General features: G+C 45.3%; 1 protein-coding gene and 1 long non-coding RNA gene across 10 annotated transcripts in view; one reads left to right on the top strand and one right to left on the bottom strand.

Moving 5' to 3' along the window:
* TACC1 (transforming acidic coiled-coil containing protein 1) overlaps positions 1 to 27886 on the top strand; it is a 127288-nt gene that overhangs the window by 33342 nt on the left and 66060 nt on the right. For 2 of the 9 annotated variants that reach the window (XM_012476034.2, XM_012476033.2), the window contains exon 1: positions 27513 to 27835. The exons of 3 other annotated variants lie outside the window; for them this stretch is intronic. In XM_012476034.2, the coding sequence (XP_012331457.2) occupies positions 27675 to 27835 (161 nt within the window). In that variant the 5' untranslated portion in view covers positions 27513 to 27674. Of the gene's footprint in view, positions 1 to 27326; positions 27836 to 27886 lie in introns of those variants that run through there. 4 more of the 9 variants (XM_012476032.2, XM_012476031.2, XM_012476035.2 and 1 more) reach the window with 4 other exon arrangements.
* On the bottom strand, positions 792 to 8622 carry LOC135271452 (uncharacterized). The gene is made up of 3 exons (XR_010339597.1): positions 8534 to 8622; positions 6037 to 6210; positions 792 to 1454 (listed from the first exon to the last, which is right to left on the bottom strand). It is a non-coding gene; the product is annotated as an uncharacterized LOC135271452 (long non-coding RNA).

Below are 27886 nucleotides of genomic sequence, written 5' to 3'. Positions count from 1 at the left end.
GGAGGCTTCATTACATAGGCGTGACTGATTCAACCCTTGCCTATCGGTGATCACCTCAACCTTCAGCCTCTCTCCTTCCCAGAGGGGTAAGGCTGAAAGTCCCACCTCTACTCTTGCCTTTGTCTGTCTTTCCAGTGACCAAACCCCATCCTGGAGCTACCTGGGGGCTGCCAGCCAGCAGTTAACTCATTAGCATAAACAATACATCACTTTCGAGATCTAAGGGTTTTAGGAGTTGCATGCCAGGAAATGGAGTCAAAAACCAAATATGGCCAGGCGCTGTGGCTCATGCCTGTAGTCCCAGCATTTTCGGAGGCTGAGGCTGGCAGAATGCGAGATCAGGGGATCGAGAGTATGTTGGCCAACATGATGAAACCTCATCTCTACTAAAAATATAAAAAATAGCTGGGTGTGGTGGCGCGTGCCTGTAGTCCCAGCTACTTGGGAGGCTGAGGCAGAAGATTCGTTTGAACCCGGGAGGCGGAAGTTGCAGTAAGCCGAGATTGCACCACTGCACTCCAACCTGGAGACAGAGGAAGACTCCGTCTCAAAAAAATATATATATATATATGTATATATGTAATTTACAATATCACAATTGTAAGGAAAATAAGCCACCTATAATCTCCTCACCTGGAGATAATTGTTAACATGCTGTTACATTTTTTATAGTCTCTTTTTGTCCAGCAAGTATATTTTTCAAAAATGGGGTTATGCTATGTGTTTTGCATGCTGATGTTTTCACTTAACATTATAAGCATTTCTCCATATTACTTTACTGAATTCAAAAATATTATTTTAATGCTAGCTTAATGGTTCATCACCTATATATACCATAATTAATTTTTTTCTAAATGGTTGATATTTAGGTTGGTTATCATTTTTGCTCAAATAAACACCACAGTTAATAAACATCCTTGTAATTCTTCATACATTTCTGAGTAACAACTTAGGATACTTTCCTAGAAGTTCAATTACAGGGTCAAAGAATGTACAGCAAGATGCTTTAAATTGTTACATATTACCATATATTGCCAAATTTCCCTCCTCCCCCCGATTTGTACCAAGTTATACTTCTCCCAGCACTTCATGACAATGACAGTCTCAGAGCATCCTTTTCTTTTCTTTGAGATGGAGTCTTGCTCCGTCGCCCAGGCTGGAGTGCAGTAGCATGATCTCAGCTCGCTGGAACCTCTGCCTCCCAGGTTCAAGCGATTTTCCTGCCTCAGCCTCCTGAGTAGTTGGGATTACAGGCACCCACCACCACACCCAGCTAATTTTCATATTTTTAGTAGAGACAGGGTTTCACCAAGTTGGCCATGCTGGTCTTGAACTCCTGACCTCAGGTGATCCACCCACCTCAGCCTCCCAAAGTGCTGGGATTACAGGTGTGAGCCACCGTGCCTGGTCCAGAGCTTCCTCTTCAATGCTGGGCACTATCATTTTAAATCAATCTGGTAAAAGAAAAAAAAATGCAATCTTGTTTTAATTTTTTAATTCATTAGTAAGGGTTATGTTTAATTTATCAGTAGGGGAATATTATGTTTATTAGCCATTTTGAATTCCTTAATTTCTTGTTATTTTTCCTTGCCTATTATGTACTGAGATATTAATTTTTTCATATTTATTTGTATGAGTTCTTTGTATGATGAGGCCAGCTAGCATTTATTGAGCACTTACCATATGCTAGGAAAATGCTAAGGTCTTGGCTGGGCGCGGTGGCTCATGCCTGTAATCCTAGCACTTTGGGAGACCAAGGTGGGCAGATCACCTTAGGTCAGGGGTTTGAGACCAGCCTGGCCAACATGGTGAAAACCCTTCTCTACTAAAAATACAAAAATTAGCCGGGCGTGGTGGCACATGCCTGTAATCCCAGCTACTTGGGAGGCTGAGGCAGGAGAATCGCTTGAACCCAGGAGGCAGAGGTTGCAGTGAGCCGAAATCATGCCACTGCACTGCAGTCTGGGTGACAGAGTGAGATTCTGTCTCAAAAAAAAAGGACCATAAAAATGCTAAGGTCTTACATTCATTAATTCACGTGAACCTCAAAATTACCCTGTAAGGTCTATACAATTTTACTTTCCCATTTATATATGAGTAAGCAGCACAGAGACCTCTTCTAGTTGTTTTCTTGATAATAAACCATTTGCTCTAGCTGAACTTTCTAGAAACAGTAGTGTAAGATAAGGCTCTAACATTACTTTTTTTTTTTTCCAAAATAGCTAACCAGTTACTCTACTACTAGTATTAAGGATTAAATGATTCTTTCCTTTCCCACAGCTTTGAAATACCATTTTAAAAATTCAGTATCAGGCTGGGCATGGTGGCTCACGCCTATAATCTCAGCGTTTTGGGAGGCCGAGGCAGGTGGATCACCTGAGGTCAGGAGTTCGAGACCAGCCTGGCCAACATGATGAAACCCCATCTCTACTAAAAATACAAAAATTAGCTGGGCATAGTCGCCCACACTGGTAGTCCCAGCTACCTGGGAGGCTGAGGCAGGATAATCGCTTGAACCCAAGGGATGGTGGTTGCAGTGAGCCGAGATCTCACTCCAGCCTGGGCAACAAAGTGAAACTCCATTTCAAAAAAAAAAAAAAATTTGGTATCATAACTTCTCTTTCTTTCCGTTTAACTCTTGATGGCTTTTCTTTCTTTCTTTTTTTAATGTATAATTTTATTTCTGCCCATTAAACCTCCTCTTTGTCTAGGCCAACAAGAGTTTCTTCCGCCTCCAAGCACACACACGTACTGGACACTTGATTGTCAGAAAATCCTGAGATCATTGGAACTTGGTGTAGAGTTACATACTCGTCCCTCCCCTCCAACCTGTGTGCTAATTATCTTATGGAAAATAACCTTTTTCTTGCTTTTTTCTCCCAAGAAAGCCTGAGTCTCATCTCAGAAGTGAGATAAGTGCTGGATCTCTTCTTCTCTTTGCTTTAGTGACAAGTTGTTTTTTTCTGATTCTAAAGGAGATTGTTGTCCACACATGAATGTCCACGAGGCTAACACTGCCCCTTTACTAGTCAGGAAGATATTTGGTCTTCAGCTTTCCCTTGATGGTGTTTGTCTTTTTATTCCCATTCACTGAACAACTGTTAGTCTTTTTCTTTTCATTCTCTTTCATTCAACAAGTGTTAATTGACTGCCTTCTTATGTTCAGTCACTGTGAGCATTATTATGTATGTGGGGATTTACATGAGCAGAAGAAAGCATTTCTAAACGTATGAAATCTGAACACTTGTTTATAATTCTGCAGACAGGACTTATGCTAAAAAGTCAAACAAAAGGAAATGGTCTCGTGAATGGAGGGGGATGTGTGGAGCTGGGGAAAAAAATAGGACATCTATAACTTAGCTTTTCACATAGATTTTTTACCAGCCTAATCAATTTCCAGTCCATCTTAAGGTTGCATTTTAGGCAAGTTAGCTTCCCCTACTGAAATGGCACCTTCAAATGCTCTCCGTCATCAGTATGCTTTGTTAGGCATATATTTTTCAGGGACAGTCTGTAGAGTTTATTTTTTGTAATAACAGGACATAAAGCACAAACAGGTTTAATATAAGGAAGGACGAATGATGAACCACTATTCTCTGCTCCTCCTTTATCTTCCAGCTGCTTTTACTTTTATTTGTGGAGACTTGGTACCCTTGGGGAGTGACTGTGAACAAGGATCCCTTACTTTGACCTTGCTTCATTCTCAGAGGGTTTACTGTTACAGATACTTTGGATGTAACTTTTTCTTTGTTTGTACAATTGTACAATAGTACAGTTTTGTCTTTATCAATCGTATATGTCTTCTGCATGTGATATTAATAACACTTCCAGGCAAAATATGTTATATTTAGCTTGCTTAAATTTGGGAGTGTTACATAGAAACTTTAGAGTCCTGTCTATTTTTGAAAGGCAGAGTAGTTCTGTTTCTGAGAAAAACCCATCCTGTTTATCTGTCTTACACTCTGCATGTTCTCATAGAAACCTGACAGCATGGAATGTCACTGGTAAAGATAGGAGCTCCCAGAAACCTTACAAAGGTGCTTTGCTGTACAGCAATAGTTCTGAAAACTCTTCAGAGATCTCTTGATAATATAATCAAACTTTTAGAGATCTTTCCATGTGAAAATACAAATGTACACCATATATGAAATGAGGACTGTCAGAGACCTTGAAACCTGTCCATTATCCCATTTAATCCTTTCGTGGATCCCATGAAATAGATATGATTATCTGCATTTTACAGATGAAGAAACTGAGGCCTGGAAAAGCTGAGAAACTAAGGCCAGGTTTCTGTCGTGATGAACCTGGCTGCAGCAGAGGACACAAATTACCAGTCAATTCCAGGGTGTTTCTGCCACCCAGGCAACTCATTAACCAGTAGAGGCTTCTGTTTATCTACTAGAAAAGGAGTTTTTATGGCTATTTCCTACTGATAAGATGGTTTCAGGGATGTAAATGTTTGAGAAAACATTGTCCAGCCCATTCTGTAGCTAAATAGCTATAGAGAAATCCTGTATTACATTTACACAGAGGAGGCAGAAGACCTCTCCTGGGTTTCTTTGCTGAAGTATTTTTGTCTATGAGTCTTGCTTTCCTAACAACGGCAAAATATTATGTTTCTATGGCTACGTTAAAATTGTTCTTTTTTTTTTTGAGACGGAGTCTGGCTCTGTCGCCAGGGGGAGTGCAGTGGTGGGATCTCAGCTCACTGCAACCTCCGCCTCCTCGGTTCAAGCCATTTTCCTGCCTCAATCTCCCGAGTAGCTGAGACTGTAGGCACGTGCCACCACACCCAGCTAATTTTTGTATTTTTAGTAGAGACAAGGGTTCACCATGTTGCCTAGGATGGTCTCGATCTCTTGACCTCATGATTCGCCTGCCTCGGCCTCCTAAAGTGTTGGGATTACAGGCGTGAGCCATGGCGCCCAGCCAAAATTGTTCTTAAATAGGGGTTTGAGAAAACAAAAGTAGGAAAGCTTGGGCAAGATACGAAGGGAGGAAGATGACTGACGTTTCCTCTGCCTTTTCACACCTGTGTATCCATTGGCTTCAGAAGGCCCTCGAACCCCTTGATGACTGAATGATATTCAGGCTGTGGCACTTCTGGGCAGATGTGTGTGAAGCCCTGGTTCCTAACGAGTGCCCCGTGGGCCATAGTAACGGCACTTGGGAACACGGGTCAGGTCCTTATAACCTGGGCCCTTTACAGTTGATACCCAAAGCAGAGATTGGCAGGTTGTCTTGAAGACAAGACTAAAACCAAGAGATGTGCGCAAATTTCCAGAATAGCTGGCAATAATGGGGAAGAAGACAGAGTAGAGTCCAGAGTGATCTTTCACCTGTTTTCCATCTCCTGCCTGCTTCTTGTCCTCCCACCAGGGGGCGCCAACCACCATCCACCAAGTTTCTGGCTTGCGTTGGCCTGGTGGGGAGCAACAGTTTCTTCAGCCAACATATTTGCTGGATGGGATAAAATGAGAGGGCCATTCGGATACTACTTTATAGTACACGTAGGAGGAAAGAAAATAGATTAGGGGCCGGGCATGGTGGCTCACGCCTGTAATCCCAGCACTTTGGGAGGCTGAGGTGGGAGGATCACTTGAGCCCAGGAGTTTGAGACCAGTCTGGGCAACGAGCAAGACTCTGTCTGTACAAATAATTTTAAAATATATATATAAAATAAAAGACGGGGTTTCACCATGTTGGTCAGGCTGATCTTGAACTCCTGACCTCAGGTGATCCACCCATCTTGGCCTCCAAAGTGCTTGGATTACAGGTGTGAGCCACCACGCCCGGCCTGTACAAATAATTATTTAAAAAATTAGCCAGGTGTGTTATTTGTCCCAGCTATTCAGGAGGCTAAGGCAGGAGGATCTCTTGAGCCCAGGAGGTCGAGGCTGCAGTGAGCTGAGATCGCACCACTGCACGCCAGCCTGGGTGACAGAGTGAGACCCTGTCTCGGAAAAGAGGAAGAAAGGGAGGGAGGGAGGGAGGGAGAAAGGAAGGAAGGAGAAAATAGAGGAGGACAAAATTGACCTTTTGACACCCCATTCCTTCGGCTGGCCGGGATCTTGCCTCGAAGGGGCGTGTCGTCAAATCCTATGATTCACAGAGAACTTCCTGTAGCTTCTGAGAAGTTGGGAGTCTCCCTTCTGCGGACGTGCAGTGCTTGTTCATTGAGATCCGCTGGTTAAACTGCATATAAACACCCTGCATTGGATGCAGAGGGGGCTCATTGTGACTTTCTGTATTTGTAGAAATACAGATTTTGAAGAAATTCTCTCATGTGTTGATGGATGATGTGACGGAACGTTCTGGTGCCCTCTGGTGGCTGCTGCGGCTCGCGCTGGCGAAGCTGCAGAGCAGAAGGAACGAGAGTGTGGAGAGTTGAATTTTGTCCTCCTCCACCCTTGATAATTGTGTGTCTTGTTTGACTGATTCCATATCCCTATATGAATGGCCCATGGGGCTGAGCAAGAAGCCGTGTATTAGGACTGAAGTGCTTGAGAATGTGTGTGTGTGTGTGTCAGACACAGAGACTTTGAGGTGTATATATGCGATGTGTGTCACTACATATATGTGAAACTGTGTGTGGGAGGTGTGTGTGTGACTGTGGGGTTATGTGAGAGTGGGGGAGGTGTGGTGTGTGTGATTATATGTGTACAGGAGACTCAATGTGTAGGTGGGGGTGTGTGGTGTGGGTGTGACTGTGTGGTGTGTATGTGTATGTGAGACTGTATGAGTTGGGGGTGTGGTGTGTGTGTGATGTGTGTATATGTACATGAGGCTATATGGGTCAGGGGTGTGGTGTGTGTGACTGTGTGGTGTGTGTGTGTGAGACTGGCTATGGATGAGGGTGTGTGGTGCGTGTGACTGTGTGTGTGGTGTGTGTGTGAGAGAGACTGGGTATGAGTGAGGGTGTGTGGTGTGTGTGATTGTGTGGTGTGTGAGACTGGGTATGGGTGAGGGAGTGTGGCGTGTGATTGTGTGTGGTGTGTGTGTGAGACTGGGTATGGGTGGGGATGTGTGATGTGTGTGGTGTGTGACTGGTGTGTGTATGTATGGTGTGTGGTGTGTGTGAGACTGGGTATGGGTGGGGGTGTGTGATGTGTGTGGTGTGTGACTCTGGTGTGTGTGTATAGTGTGTGGTGTGTGTGAGACTGGGTATGGGTGGGGATGTGTGATGTGTGTGGTGTGTGACTGGTGTGTGTATGTATGGTGTGTGGTGTGTGTGAGACTGGGTATGGGTGGGGGTGTGTGGTGTGTGATTGGTGTGTGTATGTATGGTGTGTGGTGTGTGTGAGACTGGGTATGGGTGGGGATGTGTGATGTGTGTGGTGTGTGACTGGTGTGTGTATGTATGGTGTGTGGTGTGTGTGAGATGGTATGGGTGGGGATGTGTGATGTGTGTGGTGTGTGACTGGTGTGTGTATGTATGGTGTGTGGTGTGTGTGAGACTGGGTATGGGTGGGAGTGTGTGATGTGTGTGGTGTGTGACTCTGGTGTGTGTGTATAGTGTGTGGTGTGTGTGAGACTGGGTATGGGTGGGGGTGTGTGGTGTGTGATTGGTGTGTGTATGTATGGTGTGTGGTGTGTGTGAGACTGGGTATGGGTGGGGGTGCGTGATGTGTGTGGTGTGTGACTCTGGTGTGTGTGTATAGTGTGTGGTGTGTGTGAGACTGGGTATGGGTGGGGATGTGTGATGTGTGTGGTGTGTGACTGGTGTGTGTATGTATGGTGTGTGGTGTGTGTGAGACTGGGTATGGGTGGGGGTGTGTGATGTGTGTGGTGTGTGTGAGACTGGGTATGGGTGGGAATGTGTGATGTGTGTGGTGTGTGACTGGTGTGTGTATGTATGGTGTGTGGTGTGTGTGAGACTGGGTATGGGTGGGGATGTGTGATGTGTGTGGTGTGTGATTGGTGTGTGTATGTATGGTGTGTGGTGTGTGTGAGACGGTATGGGTGGGGATGTGTGATGTGTGTGGTGTGTGACTGGTGTGTGTATGTATGGTGTGTGGTGTGTGTGAGACTGGGTATGGGTGGGGGTGTGTGGTGTGTGATTGGTGTGTGTATGTATGGTGTGTGGTGTGTGTGAGACTGGGTATGGGTGGGGGGGTGGTGTGTGATTGGTGTGTGTATGTATGGTGTGTGGTGTGTGCGAGACTGGGTATGGGTGGGGGTGTGTGATGTGTGTGGTGTGTGACTGGTGTGTGTATGTATGGTGTGTGGTGTGTGTGAGACTGGGTATGGGTGGGGGTGTGTGATGTGTGTGTGAGGCTGCTGAGGGAGGTGCGTGTGTGACTGTGCACGAGTGTGGTGTGTGTATACGTGGAACCCTGTGTGGCGTGGCGTGTCCGTGAGTGTGAACACGCGTGCTCCCTGCGCTGCCGGCTCTGGCCTCCCCCATCCTTCCTCCCACAGCAGCGAAGGAGCCCGCGGCTTCCCCGCTGAGCTGAGAGCCCTCTGCAGGCCCTCAGGCTGTGGCGTCGCTCTAGCTGGCAGTGCCAAGCCCACGAATTCTCACGCTCTTTACCAAGCAGCGAGGGGTCCTGAGGCCGCATTGTTCCTGCCTTCTCAACACTCTGGAGGGGAGCGTGGATTTCGTCCCGGCGCCCCCTCGGGTTTTCCCTCCCCTGTCCCCTCCGCCGTGCTCCTCCCCTTCGCAAGTTCGGTAACCCTCTGTGGGAGCCGAATCAGATTCTCTCCTTTTTTGGTCCTAGTTGAGCGCTCTTCCACTTTCGTCACCAGAGGCTTGAGGTCTGTGTAAAAATCAGTTCCTCCCCGGCGGCTGTCCGCGCGGCTCCTGCTTTGTATGTCACACTCAGAGACCAGCAGTGCCCTTGCTGAGAGAGAGCAGCGCGATGGGTGTCTTTGAATGAACGACTTTAATTAAAGTGTGGATGGCTGGAGATAAAATGATTCTGAATATCTTATTGGGGGTGGGGGGAAAGAGCCAGCTTCTTTCTCAAGGGAAAAAAAAAGGACTCCAGCACCAGGACTCTATCTCTGAGAGTCGGGGAAACTTTTTTTTTTTTTGAGAGGGAGTTAAGCTCTCGTTGCCCAGGCCAGAGTGCAATGGCGCTGTCTCAGCTCACTGCCACCTCCGCCTCCCTGGTTCAAGAGATTCTCCTGCCTCAGCCTCCCAAGTAGCTGGGATTATAGGCATGCACCACCATGCCCGGCTAATTTTGTATTTTTAGTAGAGACGGAGTTTCTCCATGTTGGTCAGGCTAGTCTTGAACTCCCGACCTCAGGCAATCCACCTGCCTCAGCCTCCCAAAGTGCTGGGATTACAGGCGTGAGCCACCGCGCCCGACCCAAGTCAGGGGAACTCTTTAAATGTGGCCCTTGATGGTGTTGTGGAGGGAGAGTGAATTCTGGGAATCTCTCAGCAGCTTTTTGCCAAACAGATGGGCCAGGAGCCGCGGAATGGGGTGGAGGAATGTTGCCTTGAGATCTCACATATCCATTCCTGGCACCCACCAGCCCAGGGAATGCCTCTACCAGTTGTCAGCATGAGGCTTACACAGCATCTTAAATAAAGGGGATTATTGAACCAAGAGGCCAGGCACTGATGAAAATGTCCCTCTTGCTGACTCATTGAAAACGTTTGGCGAGGTTGTCAGGAGACATGAAATAGATGGGCTTGAGTCTTGTGCCCTTTGCTAAACCAAGTGGTGTATTGGGAAAGAGACGGGAGAGACGGGGGAGGAGATTCTCTTTAGTGAGGCCTGGGTCACTTGCCCGACCCTGCGTTGGGGTGGGAGATGGAGCCAGGATCTCCAAACCGTATTTCAGAGATAATATAGATTATGGATCGAACATGGGGGATGACGTGAGGCGGAGACAACGACAGAAAATCTCTCTTCCAGCTGTGATTTGGCTGTGAGTTCGGTGCTGGGGACACCGTGCGCTCCTGAGGTTTGTTGACGGGTTTCAGGATATCGTGGGCAAAAGGGAATAAATAGCAGATGATGTTCAGTTCATAAGTACCATTTGGAGGAGGACATAATTGAACTTGCTGCTGATCAAAAAGCTTTTTGTCGCCGGGCGCGGTGGCTCAAGCCTGTAATCCCAGCACTTTGGGAGGCAGAGGCGGGTGGATCACGAGGTCAAGAGATCGAGACCATCCTGGTCAACATGGTGAAACCTCGTCTCTACTAATATAAAAAATTAGCTGGGCACGGTGGCGCGTGCCTGTAATCCCAGCTACTCAGGAGGCTGAGGCAGGAGAATTGCCTGAACCCAGGAGGCGGAGATTGCGGTGAGCCGAGATCGCGCCATTGCACTCCAGCCTGGGTATCAGGGTATCAAGAGCGAAACTCCGTCTCAAAAAAAAAAAAAAAAAGCTTTTTGTCTCCAGTTTGGGTGTTGGAGACACGTTTCTATGTAAGAGAGTGAGGGTCTACAACACGACGAGAAAGAAAACAATGAGTTAAGGCACTTAAGTGCGCATGGGCGTCACCTGGAGGCCTACTTATAACACAGATGGCCAGGCCCACCCCAAGTTTCTCATTCAGTAGAAGCGGAACTCAGGAATTTGCATTTCTGTTTTGTTTTATTTTATTTATGTATTTATTTATTTTTGAGACAGGGCCTTGCTCTGTTGCCCAGGCTGTAGTACAGTGGTACAATCACAGCTCACTGCAGCCTCCAACTTCTGGGCTCAAGTGATCCTCCCACCTTGGCCTCCCTCCCGAGTAGCTAGGACTACAGGCACACACCACCATGCCCGGCTATAGAATTTGCATTTCTAAGGTGTTCCCAGGTGATGCTGATGTTGCTGGCCCAGGGTCCACACATTCGGTACTACTGTTTAAGGCAAGAGACTTAAACACTCCGTTTACGAAAGAAAGGAAAGGTGAAGGCGAAGGGCAGGGCAGGGCAGGGCATGAGGGAGGGAGGGAGGGAGGGAGGGAGGAAGGGAGGGAGGGAGGGAGGGAGGAAGCAAGCCAGTGCTTCAATAAATCCATTAAAACACACTCAAACTTCAGAAATAAACGTGTTCAAATAAGGCCAACAATCATTGGTGGTCGCTTATCATTTCCACCCATTTGACAGAGTTTTGTTTTTTTTTTTGAGACGGAGTTTCGCTCTTGTTACCCAGGCTGGAGTGCAATGGCGCAATCTCGGCTCACCGCAACCTCTGCCTCCTGAGTTCAGGCAATTCTCCTGCCTCAGCCTCCCAAGTAGCTGGGATTACAGGCACGCGCCACCGTGCCCAGCTAATTTTTTTTGTATTTTTAGTAGAGGCGGGGTTTCACCATGTTGACCAGGATGGTCTCGATCTCTTGACCTCGTGATCCACCCGCCTCGGCCTCCCAAAGTGCTGGGATTACAGGCATGAGCCACCACGCCCGGCCTTGACAGAGTTTTAAAAGACTGACTGAACTCAGCATTGATTAAGGTTTAGGGGAAAGGCTGTCTCATATACTGTGTTTACAAATGTGAATAAGCACAGCCTTTCCAGAGGCAGTTTGACTGTTATGTATCGAAATAGAAAATAAGTGTGTTTTGACACAGCAATCCCACTTCTAGGATTTTACTCTAAGAAACAATATGCGTGTGAAAAGATGCATATGCCCGGGGTTGTTCATCATGGTTTCATTTATAACGAGGAACAGGGAACCTCTTAAACATCCCTCCATGGGGAGCAAGTTAGGCAAATTATGTACAGACGCACAAAGGCATGTTATGCAGTGAAGAGAAGGAGGCACACGTGGGCTTTGCACGAGGCACATCCCAACAAGGGGTCAGGACAGGTCTTGGCTGCACATGCTGGTTTCCTCTTCCTCCATGCGGAGCAGAACCTTATGAAGAAAACAAGCAGTGTAACGATTAAGTACTCACCTCTAGCAAAAGACATTATGTACATTTCAATCAATAAAGATAAATTTAATTTTAATGTTAATAAATATTAATAAAAATTCATATTAAAGTGTTGCTTTAAATATTAATATTTATTATTAATAACAAACAATAATTTGATATTTGTTAACATTAAATAGTAATAAATATTTATGTATCAATACAAATATTACTAAAATTAATAAATATTTAAACATACATACTTAAAGTACTCACCTCTATTGATTAAGGTTTGTATTAAGGTTTATAATATTAAGGCTTAATAATTAAGGTTTATTGTTGTATTAATTCTTAACTTAAATAAGTACTCACCTCTAGCAAAAGACAAAATGTATACTTAATAATATTAATTTATAATTTTAAATATTAAACATTAATATTTATATTAATATTTATACAACAAAAATATACTATAAATAATCAATTTTATATTTAAACATTAATATTTCTATTAAATAAATATTACTATAATGTAAATATTAATATTTACATTAATAAATATTAATAAAAATCAATAAATATTTAAATATGCATATTGTCTTTTGCTAGAGGTGAGTACTTATTCACTATTTGTGTAAAAGTATCTATCCACCTATCTCTTGTTCCATTTGTCCATGTAAGTACATGCTTGTGTGTATGTAAGAGAGAGATTTGCAATCTTTATTCAGCCATCAAATATTATTGAGCAGAGGGAGCAAGATAGGTGTTATGTATAAAATTTTTGTTTTTTGTGCTGCAAAGAAAAATTTGTACTGGGACAAAGGATCTCTCAGCAAAGCAATTCTTTTTACTTCCTGCAGAAAGGGTACTCCCATTAGCAATCTTGCCATGAGAGTACAATGAACAAAGGAAAACAGACATATTTATTTGTTAGACGTTTGGGGTTGTCCTTACTGCTGTGTTGGATCTCCGTTGGCTGGAGCCAGACCTCACAATCTAAATGAAAACCCGATTGGCTAATAACTTGAAACTTTTCCAAACAGGTGAAAGCAATGGAGAGCAAAAAAAAGGAAGTCCAAATAAGGAAGGGGCATAGGCTATGAGCTGGGACATGCCTATGAGCACGTCCCGCACAGACATCTTGGTTAAAGTACGAGGACCAAGAATGTACTACACACCTGTAAGCATGTCTAACAGCTGATAGGGCTTCTAGCAAAAACCAAGAAGGCTTTTGAAGCAAGTGTTTCAAACAAACTATTATTTCTAACACTTACAAATTTTTCTTAAACAAGAAATGAAACTTTGAGGAGGAACTTTTCTACTTCCCACAATAGGCAAGGTGCTTTGTGTTAACGGAGCTTATGTCTACTAGGGAAAGACAGATTATAAGTATTAATATAAATATTTCAATTCCAGATGTTAAAAGTTCTTTGAAAAACAGGAAAAAAAGGGTATCTTGCTCACCAACATTTTAACAGTGGCTGTTTATGAAAGACAAGACTATGGGCAAGTTTATCTTTCTTCCTTGAACTTTTCTGTGTTGTCAAAAATTCACTTTTTCAGAGTCAAGAATCCTTAACAAGGTCTTCCAGGCTCTCATGCCTCGCGCCTTTCCCGCCTCCCCAGCCTAAGTCCCTCTCCCCCTCCAGCAGCTGCTCTTCAGCCAAGCTTGCTTGAGACTGGAGGCTGCTTCGGTCCTTCGTGTCTTGATGTGGGAATGCTGTTACCCGACACTTCGCCCAGGCAGCTTCTGCCTATCCCTGAGGCTTCAACTTGTCACGTCCTCAGAGCAGCCTCCCTTGACATCACCAATGCCCTCCACCAGCCATTCTCAGAGCCCCCTGCAATTCTTATATTTCATACATGACCATTTATCTATTACATATTTCTTTGTTTACTAAGCTCATTCATATGTAAATTCTATGAGGGCAGGAACTGGGTTTGTTTTGTTCAACACAGTGCTCAGCAGAGGCTGGCAAAGCTTGGTCATTTGTCAAATTTGTGAAATGAATGAATGAATGTACAAATGTATTATTTTGCCTTAAACAGTAAAGGTATTTAAAAACACTTTTTTTGTTGTTTTGAGAAAGGGTCTCATTCTATAGGCCAGGCTGAAGTGCGGTGGTAGGATCATAGCTTGCTGCAACCTTGAACTCCTGGGCTCGAATGATCCTCCCACCTCGGCCTCCCAAGTAGCTAGGAATACAGGTGTGCATTCCCACACCCGGCTAATTTGTTTTGTTTTGTTTTTGAAAGGATCAGGTCTCACTATGTTGCCTAGGCTGTAAAAATACTTTTAAAACAAAGTACAAGATTCTTTGTATGTATTTGCTTTATAAAATAATTTACAGTGCTTTTAAAATGAGGTGAATTTAGGGGGGAAGTGATATCTCTATTACACATACCAAGTGGGCATATCTTTTGGGGCTGGGGGAAACTCCAGAATTCATACCTTCCTTGCAAGAGTTATGAATCCTAGTTGTGCAAACTTTGGTGCCTGAGTAAACCTTCTTCCAAAAAGAAGGATATTGGACCCAGTGATCTTTGGCAAAGGTCCTTTCCAGCTAAAAATCCCTGTGGTTCTATGAGATCTGAGATGAATGCTTAGGTTAGGAGTCAGTGATTATCTTAGACTGTTCAGGCTGCTATAAGGATACCATAGCCTGGGTGGCTTATAAACCACAGTCATTTATTTCTAAGTATGGAGGATGAAGGAGGGTCCATGATTAAGGGACCAGCAGCTTCCATGTCTGGTGAGAGCTGACTTCCTGGGTGTCTTCTCCCTGTGTCCTCATTTGGCAGAAGGAGGAAGAAGGAACTGTCTGGGGTCTCATTTATAAGGGCGCTGATCCCAGGCAGAGTCCTCATGACCCAACCACCTCCCAAAGGCCCCACTTTTTCATATTCTCACACTGGAGATAGGTTTCAATCTATGAATTTTGGGGGGATATAAACATTCAATCTGTAACAGTGATTTATCATTTGATCAGAAAGTAATGCAAAACAAATATATTCTACTCAGTGTCTATGCCTTGGCCAAAGGAAGCAGAAAACACATATGATTTTCCTATATCATACATGATGAGGTACAGGGAAGACTGGTGAGGATAACCTTGCTCTTGCTTGTCATAGTTCTATAAAATAATACAACAGGGCCGGGCATGGTGGCTCACACCTGTATCCCAGCACTGTGGGAGGCCGAGGTGGGAGATCATGAGGTCAGGAGTTCGAGACCAGCCTGACCAACATGGTGAAACCCCGTCTTGACTAAAAATACAAAAATTATCCAGGCATGGTGGTGTGCACCTGTAATCCCAGCTACTCGGGAGGCTGAGGCAGGAGAATCACTTGAACCTGGAGGTGGAGGTTGCAGTGAGCCAAGATGGCGCCACTGCACTCCAGCCTGGGTGACAGAGTGAGATCTCCATCTCAAATAATACTACTACTAATAATACAAAAAAAAAAAAAAAAAAAAAATGACTGAGCCCATAGGAAAACAATTTCTAAAAAAACTGTGTGTGTGCGCTAGAAATGTCACTAGTACCAATTAGTGTTCAGCCAAAGAACAATGATTAATTCACTTACAGGATTTGGGTCAGTTACTATTTTATCCTTAGAACTGGGCAAATACTGGATTTATCCAATCATATTATTCCAAGGAAATCTCCCCACAGAAGATAATAACCTTCCTCAATATGTAAATACATTCTGCCCAGAAGACTTGGCCTTTGTGGAATCTAAATATTGAGTCCCTCCCTCTTCAGTGTTTTTGTCCAACATCAGTCGTCTTTAAAAATGCAACTGCCTGGCCGGGCGCCGTGGCTCAAGCCTGTAATCCCAGAACTTTGGGAGGCCAAGGAGGGCGGATGACGAGGTCGAGAGATCGAGACCATCCTGGCCAACATGGTGAAACCCCATCTCTACTAAAAATACAAAAATTAGCTGGGCTTGGTGGTGTGCGCCTGTAGTCCCAGCTACTCAGGAGGCTTGAGAATTGCTTGAACCCGGGAGGTGGAGGTTGCAGTGAGCCGAGATTGCGCCACTGCACTCCAGCCTGGCGCCTGGTGAAGGAGTGAGACTCTGTCCCCAAAAAAAAAAAAAAATCCAACTGCCTAATTTCTAGAAAGTCAGTATCACAGCTCAAGTCATTACAGCAGAAGGAAGGGTAGTCTCAGTCCTGTTTTTAAGATAATTAGGACATCATTCACGTGGCAGGCTTGAGTCTTGTGGTTAGGGAATTTTCTGCTCTGAGAAAAGACATCATTGAGATATCTGTAGCATGTTCTTTATCCAAAATGCTTAGGACCAGAAGTGTTTCAGATTTCAGATTCTGGAATATTTGCATATACATAATAAAATAGCTTGGTGATGGGACTCAAGTCTAAACATGAGATTCATTATACACCTTCTACACATAGCCTGAAGGTAATTTCAAACAACAGTTGTAAGAATTTTTTGCATGAAACAAAGTTTTGACTGATTGGCCACATGAGGTTAGGTGTGGAATTTTCCACTGTGGTGTCATGTTGACAAGCAAAATGTTTTGGATTTTGAAGCATTTCGGATTTTAGATTGTTGGATTTGGGATGCTCTGTATAAATTTATCATTTTTAAAAATGCATCAATCTTTGAAGGGAATTTAATGTAATGCTGCTCAGAAGAATGTGGAATGAAATTTAAGGCAGATTCTTCCCGTAACTTCATCTAAAGCTTAGATGCTGAAATGCCTCAGAGGAGGTTGTAATGTGAGGGTGGAGGTGAGGCTGCCATTACAAAGGGACCCAGTGACACAGTCCTATAAAGAAGATAGACTTTTAGGCCAGGCACGGTGGCCCACACCTGTAATCCCAGCACTTTGGGAGGCTGAGGCGGGTGGATCACCTGAGGTCAGGAGTTTGAGACCAGCCTGGTCAACATGGTGAAAGCCCATCTCTACTTAAAATACAAAAATCAGCTGGGTGTGGTGGCACAAGCCTGTAATCCCAGCTACTTGATAGGCTGAGGCAGAAGAATCGCTTGAACCTAGGAGGCAGAGGTTGCAGTGAATCGAGATCGCGCCACTGCACTCCAGCCTGGGCGACAGAATGAGACTCCATCTCAAAAAAAAAAAAAAAGATAGACTTTTATTTCTCTCTCACAGAACAGTCCTCAGGCAGCAATTAGTCTAGGGCCGCAGGCTGCTCGGCTCCCTGGTCAGCCTGGCACGAGTTGTCTGTTCTGTGATTCTGTCCTGTTCAGAGCGTGGTCCTCACACAGCAGAAGTTGGCTCACCTTAGGCCGGGAGTGGCTGGACAATGCAGTTTTCTTTTTAAAGACATTGGCCCAGGGGCCAGGTGCAGTGGCTCATGCCTGTAATCCTACTGCTGCGGGAGGCCAAGGGGTAAAAATCGCTTGAGCCCAGGAGTTTAAGACCAGCCTGGACAACATAGCAAGACCCCATTTCTACAAAAAAACAAAAAACATTAGCCGGACATGGTGGTATACACCTGGAGTCACAGCTACTCAAGAGGCTGAGGTGGGAGGATTGCTAGAGCCCAGGAGCTTGAGGTGGCAGTGAGCTATGATTGCACCACAGCATTTCAGCCTGGACAACAGAGACTCTATCTCTAAAAGAAAAAAAAAGACACTGCCCCAAATTTGCATTTACCCCTTGTGCTCACACCCCATGTGTCAGAACTGAGTCACAAGGCCACACTTAGGTATAGAAAAGCCAGAAAACTTGGCCTTTTGCTGGGTGACCATGTAGTCAGCAAAAATTCAGAGGGTTCTTTTACCAGAAGTAATAAGGAAATGATGGATGTGGGATGTGGGGTGAGGGAATTAGGTTCTACCATAGGTCTTGTGGAAATTCAAAGGGCAAAGGTGCATAGACACACAGTGTTAAAGAAGCATTATAGTTTTTCTATTTATCTTTGTGTGTGTGCATGTGTGTAGAGATGGGATCTCACTGTGTGGTCCAGGCTGTTCTCAAACTCCTGGACTCAAGCGATCCTCCTGCCTTGGCCTCCCAAAGTGTTGGAATTACAATCGTAAGTCACCACACCTGGACTTTTGCTTTTTTATCTTAATAATTAAAATCATGTGTGTGTGTGTGTGTGTGTGTGTGTGTGTGTGTGTGTGTATGTGTTTGTCTGTTTACAACGGGTATAGAAGGAACAGAGCCATGAGTTAGGTTTCACAATCTGTAGGAGATATCTTTTGACAGTTTTATCCAGTTTCCAACAGTTAAATATTTTTATTTTCTCTAAGAAGATAGAGGTCAATGTGACCCCCTGGCTCCATAAATGGACATTTCACTTGCAGAGTTGAGGCCAGCTGGACCACTCCCGAGCCACAGGCTCTGTTGCCCAGGCTGGAGTGCAGTGGCACGATCTCGGCTCACTGCAACCTCTGCCTCCTGGGTTCAAGCCATCTTCTTTAGTTTGCAATAAATTCCCATATCTTGTAAGAGCTTTTCTGGGCTTTCTGTTACAGAACAAACATCTGGCTATTTTGTATAAATATGTCTCAATATCTTGTAGGACTTGTAGGGATTTCTTTTGGGCTCTGGGCACAGCTGAATTTACCATGAAGCTGAGGAAACTTCAGCTTCAGGCCCCTCACTTGCATGGACCCCTTCATTCTAGCGTGGCCCTAGCACTGTGTTCATGTGATCCTTTAGCATTTTTCTTAAAGAGTGCTCCCCCAGTTTTTAAGTTTCCTGCTTCACAAAATTGGGCCTGGGCAACCCGTTTCATTCCTCCTTTCCCTGCTGAACCTTGGCACTTTTTCCCAGATGGGGAGAGGCTCCTGGGTGCCGTTTCCTTCATCAACATAGTTTCTTAGAAGAAACTACCCTAAAAGGAAGTCTAGTGAAAGAGCATCCCAAAGAAAGAGATGTTAAAATTAATCCTTTTGCACCTCCCACATAAAGTATGCCTTTTATGCTCTGGCCCAATTTTATGTGCCTTTGAGGATTCTCATTTGTATCAGTAGCAGTCCTTGAGATTCTTTTACTTTTCTTTTGAGACAGGGTCTCACTCTGTCGCCCAATCTGGAGTGCAATGACACAATCACGGCTTACTGCAGCCTTGACCTTCCGGGCTTGAGCGATCCTCCGGGCTCAAGATTAGCTGGGAGTACAAGTGAACAGCACCACGCCAGGCTACTTTTTTATTTTTTGTAGAGATGCGGCATTGCTATGTTGCTCAGGCTGGCCTCAAAGTCCTGGTCTCAAGTTATCCTCCTGCCTCAGCCTTCAAAAGTGCTGGGATTACAGGAAGAAGCCACCATGCCTGGTTGAAACTCTCTTTTTTTTATGGTAACTTGACTCAACCAACAAATGCCTTCTTGCAATGAGCATTTCACACTTGGGTCAGCACACAGTCACTTAGATGGAACCCATAGGCTGCCCAATGCCACCGCCTCCCACTGGTCATTTGGGAAGGCACACCCTGCCTGGAGTGGTGAGCACTGCTAGGCCTGCTCTCTACCTTTTTCTGCCCTCTTGGTGTCTTCAAAGCTGGCTGTTTCCTATATTAATTTCTGGCAGGTCTGGATTTTCCATAGAAGGGCTTCTTTGGCTAGTACTTCCTTGTACTGAAGAATCTTATATTACCTCCATTTTCAGATTTGAAAAGCAATCAATCTTTAGTTAACCTAAAACATTGTTCCTGGAGTGGAACTTGACTGTATGTGGGGAAGTGGAGAGGGAGAGACTGATGCAAACATGCATACACACATACTTTTGCATACAATTTCAGGGAGGTCAGAACCTTCTGAAACCCTTCCTTGCTAGGCCCAGATCAACAGCCTCTGCTCTAAAGGGTGAAAATGCAGCCAACTTAACCTGTAAACAACACAAAAAAGGCCATAACAATACTTTACAGCTGGGTGTGGTGACTTATACCTGTAATCCCAGCACTTTGGGAGGCGGAGGCGGGCGGATCACCTTAGGTCAGGAGTTCAAGACCAGCCTGGTCAACATGGTGAAACCCCATCTCTACTGAAAATTCAAAAATTACCCATGTGTGGTGACATGCGCCGGTAGTCCCAGCTACTCTGGAGGCTGAGGCAGGAGAATCACTGGAACCTGGGAGGGTTGACAGTGATGGTGTCAACCAGCCTGGGTGACAGAGCAAGACTCCACCTCAGAATAAAATAAAATAAAATAAACAACACTTTCTTTATGAGATTGTAAGAGTAAGTGGGGGGGGTGGAAATTAAATGAGACGATACATATGAAGTATTTAATGTAGTGTCTAACTCATAGTAAGCTGTTATAATCGTTCATTTTTCTGTTAAATGATCTTTTTTTTTTTTTTTTTTTTTGTAAGATAGAGTCTCGCTCTGTTGCCCAGGCTGGAGTGCAGTGGTGCAATCTCGGCTCACTGCAACCTCAGCCTCCCAGGTTCAAGCAATTCTCCTGCCTCAGCCTCCCAAGTAGCTGGGATACAGGCGAGCACCACCACACCCCACTAATTTTTGTATTTTTAGTAGAGATGGGGTTTCACCATGTTGGCCAAGATGTTCTCAATCTCCTGACCTTGTGATCAGCCCTCCTCGGCCTCCCAAAGTGCTGGGATTATAGGCGTGAGCCACCGTGCCTGGCCCTGGGCTTAAATGATCTTATTGGTTTCCACGAGTTCCTCAGGTAATAACAATACTAACAGCTTTTGTTTTTCCATGGCCTGTTGTTTGCCTTTTAACTTGAAGGCACACAGTTAGAAGCTTCATTTTTTTTTTATGTAGCCAAGTCTATCTTTATTTTGTGTCTGATTTCATTAATTACTTCTAAGTTGGATCCTCATCCTTCCTACAGAACTCTGACAGATTCTGTTGATCGTAGGCTGTTTTCTCCCCGTGGTTCGATTTTTATTATTTAGCCATTGAATCCATCTGGAATTTATCGTGGTATATGCTCTGAGGTAAGGGTTTAACTTGATCTTTTTTCCCATTGCCAGCCAATTATGTTCCAATCATAAATCTCCCATCTCCTTACATATTGTAGCATCTTGTTTATTTTATTTATTTTTTATTTTTTGAATTGAAATGGAGTCTCACTCTGTTGCCCAGGCTGGAGTGCAGTGGCACGATCTCGGCTCACTGCAACCTCTGCCTCCTGGGTTCAAGCCATCTTCTTTAGTTTACAATAAATTCCCGTATCTTGTAAGAGCTTTTCTGGGCTTTCTGTTACAGAACAAAGATCTGGCTATTTTGTATAAATATGTCTCAATATCTTGTAGGACTAGTAGACTCTTAGTTGTTATTGTTGTTTTTGTTTGTTTGTTTTACAAAATCTAAAATATGTTCACCAGTTTATTTATCCAGATAAACTTTGTTTTTTTTAAATATAAAAAAGAGACGGGGTCTCGCTGTGTTGCCGAGGCTGGAGTGCAGTGGCTATTCACAGCCGCGATCCCACTACTGATCAGCACGGGAGTTTTGACCTGCTCCGTTTCCTACCTGGGCCGGTTCACCCCTCCTTAGGCAACCTGGTGGTCCCCCGCTCCCGGGAGGTCACCATATTGCTGCCGCACTTAGTGCGGACACCCGATCGGCGTAGCGCACTACAGCCCAGAACTCCTGGGCTCGAGCGATCCTCCCACGTCAGCCTCCCTAGTAGCTGGGACTACAGGCACGCGCCACCGCACCCGGCCCAGATAAACTTTTAAACATTATTGATGAATTCTAAGAAAAATCCCCTAGGAATTTTGATTGAAATCAAATTAGCCCTATAAGTTAACTGGGTAGTATTGCTATTTTAGCAATTGTGTTTTACCAACTTGGAGTTTCAGGACCAAAATATAGTAATGAAACTTTTACTCTAAAGAGATAAGAGCTGGAGTTTACAGGAGGCAGCGTATCATGTCATGGAGTTTGCTGCTTATTTTCCCATCTTTTTACTCCTAGAAATACAGGAAGATTATTGGTCACAAACACACGAGTTAGTATAATGAAATCCCTCCAAATCCCTAGACTAAAGAATTAAGGTGGAGTGGGTGTCACAGTTATTTTGGAAAGCTTTTTGTGATTTTATTCTTTTCTTCTGGGTGGACTTTTTCTCCCCACGTCCTCCTACCAATGAATCTGCTTTTGCTTTCACTGCCCTTTCCAACCACCATCCCAATCTGTTACCTTGTAACTTCTTAGTGACAAGAAGACATGTGGTCTCCTCAAGACTCACAATATATTTATGAGGATAGTGAGTAGAATATTTGATATTAGGATGATCTCAAAACATCTGGGTTATATGACTAATGTTGTAATCTTTGAGGATGCATTATTTAGGAAATTTATTTTATTTTGGAGATGGGGAAGAGAAGAAGGAATAAAATGGCTTCAGGAGAAGGAATATTCTTTTTTTTTTTTTTTTTTAGGCAGAGACTTTCTCTGTCCCCTAGGCTGAAGTGCAGTGGCACGATCTCAGCTCACTGCAACCTCTGCCTCCCCAGCGCAAGTGATTCTCCTGTGTCAGCCTCCTGAGTAGCTAGGATTACAGGTGCACACCACACGCCCAGCTAATCTTTGTATTTTTAGTAGAGATGGGGTTTCTCCATGTTGGCCAGGCTGGTCTCGAACTCCTAACCTCAGGTGATCCACCCACCTCGATCTCCCAAACTGTAGGGATTACAGATGTGATCCACCGCACCCAGCCAAGAATATTATTCTATTTAAATGTCCTGAATTCTTTCAGCCTCTTTAATTCAAGTCTTAAATTCTACCCTCCCCACAAACCACCCTCCCTTTACTGAGTGTAGTAAAGCAGGTATTTCAAATTTGAAATAATGCCCTTTATTAGAATCTTAAATTTATAAACAACGAGGAAGTTTCAGATGGTTTTCTTGTTTCAGCTCTACGTATAAAACTCTCAGACTTGGACTTGGACGGCCCTCTTTTTTAAGCCTAATCTGCTCAAAAGGAATCTGAGTTCAACAGAAGGAAACAAAATGTGCTAAATCAGTAAGAATAATCCTCCAAGATGACATCCTGTATAACAGGCTCTGTAAATACAATAGTGTTGTTTAGCAGGAAGTACCAAACGTATCTATTGGAATAGAAGATACTTCTAAATTTGAAGATAGTTAGTTCACTGCTTTAAGTGGAGCCTTGTGTCTGTTTTTGGTTTGCTTGTTTTCAGCTTCGGATTTGTGGTAGTTGGTGGGAAGAATTAGTGATAATGTTGGGGTTATTTTCTTCACTTAGAATAAACAGACTGACCTAACTCTGTTTATATCTTTGGCACTCAACAACTGCTTCTTTAATACGTTAACATCCCAGAGTAGACAACTAAAGTGAAATTTCTTATAAAGTCAATAAACATATAGTCATGACTATTTGATGGGAATGAGAGAATCTCATAGAACTGGCTCTTCAATGACTCTGGTGTGTAAATATCGTGTGTGTGTGTGTGTGTGTGTATTTTTCCCCCAGCTTCTCTGAGAGCTGTCACAGTGTAACTCTTCTGCATGGCAGTTCTGCTGTAGGTTTGATCTGTGACCTAGGTTGAATGGAATACTTTCTGGGGAAAGCAAGCTTTTCTTTTGTGATACAGAAGAAAATAGATCAATGGGTGGATATGACAAGAGTTGTTCACCAGAGCAAAGCATGGGCCAGGTCTTTGAGCAGACTCCAGGTCAGGGGTCAGCCAAGTCTTTAATGAATACAGTTTGGATCTTTGTTAATCTACCTGGAACTCTAAAAGAGGTTTTTTTGTTTTTGTTTTTTGTTTTTGAGACGGCGTCTTGCTCTGTTGCCCAGGCTGGCGTGAAGTGGCGTGATCTCCGCTCATGGCAACCTCCGCCTCCCCAGTTCAAGTGATTCTTCTGCCTCAGCCTCCCAAGTAGCTGGAATTATAGGCACCCACCACCACGCTCGGCTAATTTTTATATTTTTAGAGATGGGTTTCATCATGTTGGCCAGGCTGGTCTTGAACTCCTGACCTCAAGTGATCTGCTTGCCTTGGCCTCCCAAAGTGTGGGATTGCAGGCTTGAGCCACTGTGCCTGGCCCAAAAGAGTATCAACTATGGACATACTCTGGCTCCTCTCTTTTAAAAAATTAGAAAGGAGCTTCTCTTTATAATTTTCTGTATAAATGCATTGTGTACATTTCTGATTTCAGTGTGTTTTGGTAGTGGAGAGAAGATTGTAATTCTATAGATGATTATAGTCTACAGGTAAAGGATAATTAGGTCAACATCTGATCTTGCAAGGTTAAGACTGCCGAGTTAACATATCTGAATGTGGTCAGATGCTGTTGTTGGCAATGCTGTCTTGATTAGACATCATCATGCCTTGCCTGGTTAGACTGAGGTAGGGCAGAAAAGCAGATAGGGTGGCCACAGCCTCCTGTTGGCAATGGCAGGTCTTCACTGACAGGGCTGAGTATTCCTAGTTGTGACTTTGCAACCCGTGCCAGGTAAGAAGGAAGCCAGGACTAGGAGCAGCATACTGAGAGGAGTGGTCCAGCTGACGGACTCATACTCATTGCTGTTCACACTAAGTTCAAGAACTTGCAGAGGAGTGATTTTCGGAAACCTTAGGCATTTACTTGCTTGTCTAATGTCAAGTAGTTGTTACAGGCAGGGCACGGTGGCTCACACCTGTAATCCGAGCATTTTGGGAGGCCACAGTGGGCGGATCACCTGAGGTCAGGAGTTCAAGACCAGCCTGGCCAACATGATGAAACCCCATCCCTACTAAAAAATACAAAAATTAGCCAGGTGTGGTGGCAGGCACCTGTAATCCCAGCTACTAGGGAGGCTGAGGCAGGAAGAATTGCTTGAACCCAGAAGGCGGAATTGTACTCCAGCTTGGGTGACAGAGTGAGACTCTGTCAAAAAAAAAAAAAAAAGTGAATTGCTGCACAGGTGAGGCTTAATCTTACTGGGGCCATCACTGGTCCTGGGTTCTGTTATCTTCTGTCCCAGAAACTAGGTTCCCCCAGGAGGAGTCAGGCTTTAGGAATTTATGTCACCCTAGCCAAACTCACAAGGACTATTTGTAAATTAGAATGTTTGTTTTTTCTCACATATGTATTGAACACCTACTGAGTGTGTGTTTCTGTCCTAATTTCTGGTGGAAGTCTCAAAAGGGGCTAAAGTCCCTTTAGAAGTTTGTGGGAAAGATATGTAAATAAATAAGTTATATATAGTATGCTAAGTGTAGAATGGCCTTACATCCTGGTCTTCTGGAGACAGTCCTGGTTTATGCCTGTAGTCTCTGTATAACTATTAAGAATGCTCTTTCAATTTCAGATCTAAAGCTACAGGAAGAGTTGTTTATGAATGTTCGGGGTACAGAAATGATAGAAAGGAAGGAGAATCAGCCCTCTTCCCTGGGGTAGACACCTGAGCTAAGTAGTGAAGGATGTTTGGGCAGCAGAAGCCTGGGAACTTGGGGTGGGCTGGGGTGGGGGAAAAGGTGTGTTCCAGGAATGTACAAAGCTCCCTCTGCAGGCAAAGGGAGAATGTTCCCGAAGCAGCAAGCAGTTGGTTCAAGCTAGGCACTGTTTCCCAAATGTACCCTGTGATAACAGTTCCCGAGGACACTTGGTGAACACACAGATTTCCAGACCCTGTTGGCAATTTGGATTTTTTTTTTTTTTTAAGAAGGCTGGTGGATGATTCTTGGGCACATTAAAGGTTAACAACCAGTTCGCTACTGACTGTGGCTAGGAATACAAAGGGACGGGCATAGAGGGGAATGGGAACCGCAAGATTAGAGCTCAAGTCACTGATCAGCCAGGCAGGGGTGACCTCAGGCAAGAAAGCCTTCAGAGGCTAAAACCAGATGGGAGTTATTTACAGTAGATCATGAAAGATAGGGAGTGCAGGAACTATGTCAGTCACCACGGGGGATGCAGAGGAATGAAAAGATGAGAGGACTATTCAGGAGAAAGAACAGGACCTAGCTTATGCCAGTTACTGATTTGCTGGGGTAATATTATTTCCCAGCAACAGAATACTGTGTCAAACCCAGGAGCCTGGGGGACTGTAGAACCTGAAGATTTGCTGGGTAAATCTTTGCGGTATAAACCGCAAACTACAACACTTGGATAAGTGGTGTGATATATTTCACATGGACCTCCTGCCTAGTTAACTTCTTAATAGTCGCTAGAACACTCAGGACAGTTTGTTTATCTCTGGGAAGAAGCCAGGATGAATTCGAAAGCATCCCGACACCCCACCCCTTTCTTTTCTCTAGACTTCAGGCTAACTCCTGCCCTTCCCTTATGATAAAACTATCCTGCCAAGCCTTATCTTGTATTTTGCTCCTGTTTTTGTTACCAAATGTGTAAGACAGTCACGATGATTATACATGCCAATTGCTTTCAGAGGCAACAGTTAGTCTCGTGCAAGTTTCAACGTGCACATTTTGGAGCTGCTGTCTCTGTGGGAACCTGCTTGCACCTCACAGATGCGCCACACTCGGAAATTACAGTAGCACCAGAAACACCTTATCCAGCCAAGGAGATCATTAAACCTGGTGTTTGAGGTAATCGATTCACTTGGAAGAAGGTGCACTGTGGTTTTGAGAGGAACAATCCCTACACGAAATCCCTCCATGGGAAATGAAGAACATCAGCTATTTCCCATTGCCTTCAAACCTAAAGATGTCACCAGGCCTCTTGGCTTGTTACTGAAGCAGCAAACGAAGTCAGAAATCAAAGACTTACAAGTTATGAAAAGAAAATCTCAAAAAGGAGAATGGGGTCAGGCGCTGTGTCTCAGACCTGGAATCCTAGCACTTTGAGAGGCAGAGGCAGGAGGATCGCTTGAGGCCAAGAATTCAAGACCAGCGTGGGCAACATATCGAGACTCCGTCTGTATTTTAAATAAAATAAATAAATAAATAAGGAGAATGGGAAGCCCATCTGGCTGTAATCTCACAGGATAATTTAGCACCCTTTCCCCAAGACAAGACCTGGGCACTTAGGAAGCTTCCCCGAGTGCGGTTTGGGAGGAGGAGGGCATCTTAAATTCCAGTCCTGGGCCACTCTGGTGGCTTTGCCGAGGGATTTCCAAATCCCGGGAATGCCAGGGATGGAGATGAACTAGCTGAAATCTCCCACGCTGCCAGAGTTAAGGAGGGGAAAACAGCAGTCCATAGCGGCCGTGAAGTTTTGTATTTTTTTTTTTTGTAACAAGGGATTTAACTTGTGTGCGTTCCAATATCATCGTCGCCGTGAAGTTACAGTGGCAAGATAAAAACATTTAGAAAATTGCAAAAAGGAATAAGGAAAGAGGAAGAGCGTGGCGTGCCCTAACTCAGAAAACGGTACTTCTCAGCTCCGGACGCCGGCGGAGCCGTGGGGTGCGCCCGGGTCCCGGGGCGCCGCCGAGAAGCCCCCGCCCGCACTCGGGGAGCGACCAGCGTGACGCCGCGGTGGGGGGATCCGGCGGGCGCGCCGCCGACTTCAAAGCCCCGGCGCCGCCGCCGCCCCCGCGCGCGCGCACGAATAGTACGGTCCGAGGGGGCGGCTCCTGGGGCGCGGCTCCGGCGGCAGCTGATGCGCGCCCCGCCGGCCCGGAGGCGGGAGTCCGCGAGCGCAGAGCGGGAGCCGCCGAGACCGAGCCCCCGGGCGCCGCGGGCCGGGTACCTGAGGAGGCACCCAGGACGGGCGTCTTCCCGGTGAAGGGAGCCCGGCGCGGGGCCCGCCGCTGCCGCACCGTGTGGGGAGGAGGCCGAGGAGGACGCGGCGCCGGTCGCCGGTGGGAGGAAGCGCTCCACCAGGGCCCCCGACGGCGCTCGTTTAACCACATCCGCGCCTCCGCTGGAAACGTTTGCTGGCGCCTGTCACCGGTTCCCTCCATTTTGAAAGAGAAAAAGGCTCTCCCCACCCCTTCCCCTGCCCCTAGGAGCTGGAGCTGGAGGAGCCGCGCTCATGGCGTTCAGCCCGTGGCAGATCCTGTCCCCAGTGCAGTGGGCGAAATGGACGTGGTCTGCGGTGCGCGGCGGGGCCGCCGGCGAGGACGAGGCCGGCGGGCCCGAGGGCGATCCGGAGGAGGAGGACTCGCAAGCCGAGACCAAATCTTTGAGTTTCAGGCAAGTACACGGCGTCCCCGCCGAGATGCAGACGCGCTTGCCTCCATCCAT

The sequence above is a fragment of the Aotus nancymaae genome, unplaced genomic scaffold (assembly GCF_030222135.1).
Source record: "Aotus nancymaae isolate 86718 unplaced genomic scaffold, 86718_ANA_hifiasm-v0.15.2.pri h1tg000079l, whole genome shotgun sequence".
Lineage (NCBI taxonomy): Eukaryota > Metazoa > Chordata > Mammalia > Primates > Aotidae > Aotus > Aotus nancymaae.
The sequence above is the reverse complement of the archived record's forward strand: the minus strand, read 5'-3'. Positions and strand labels throughout refer to the sequence as shown.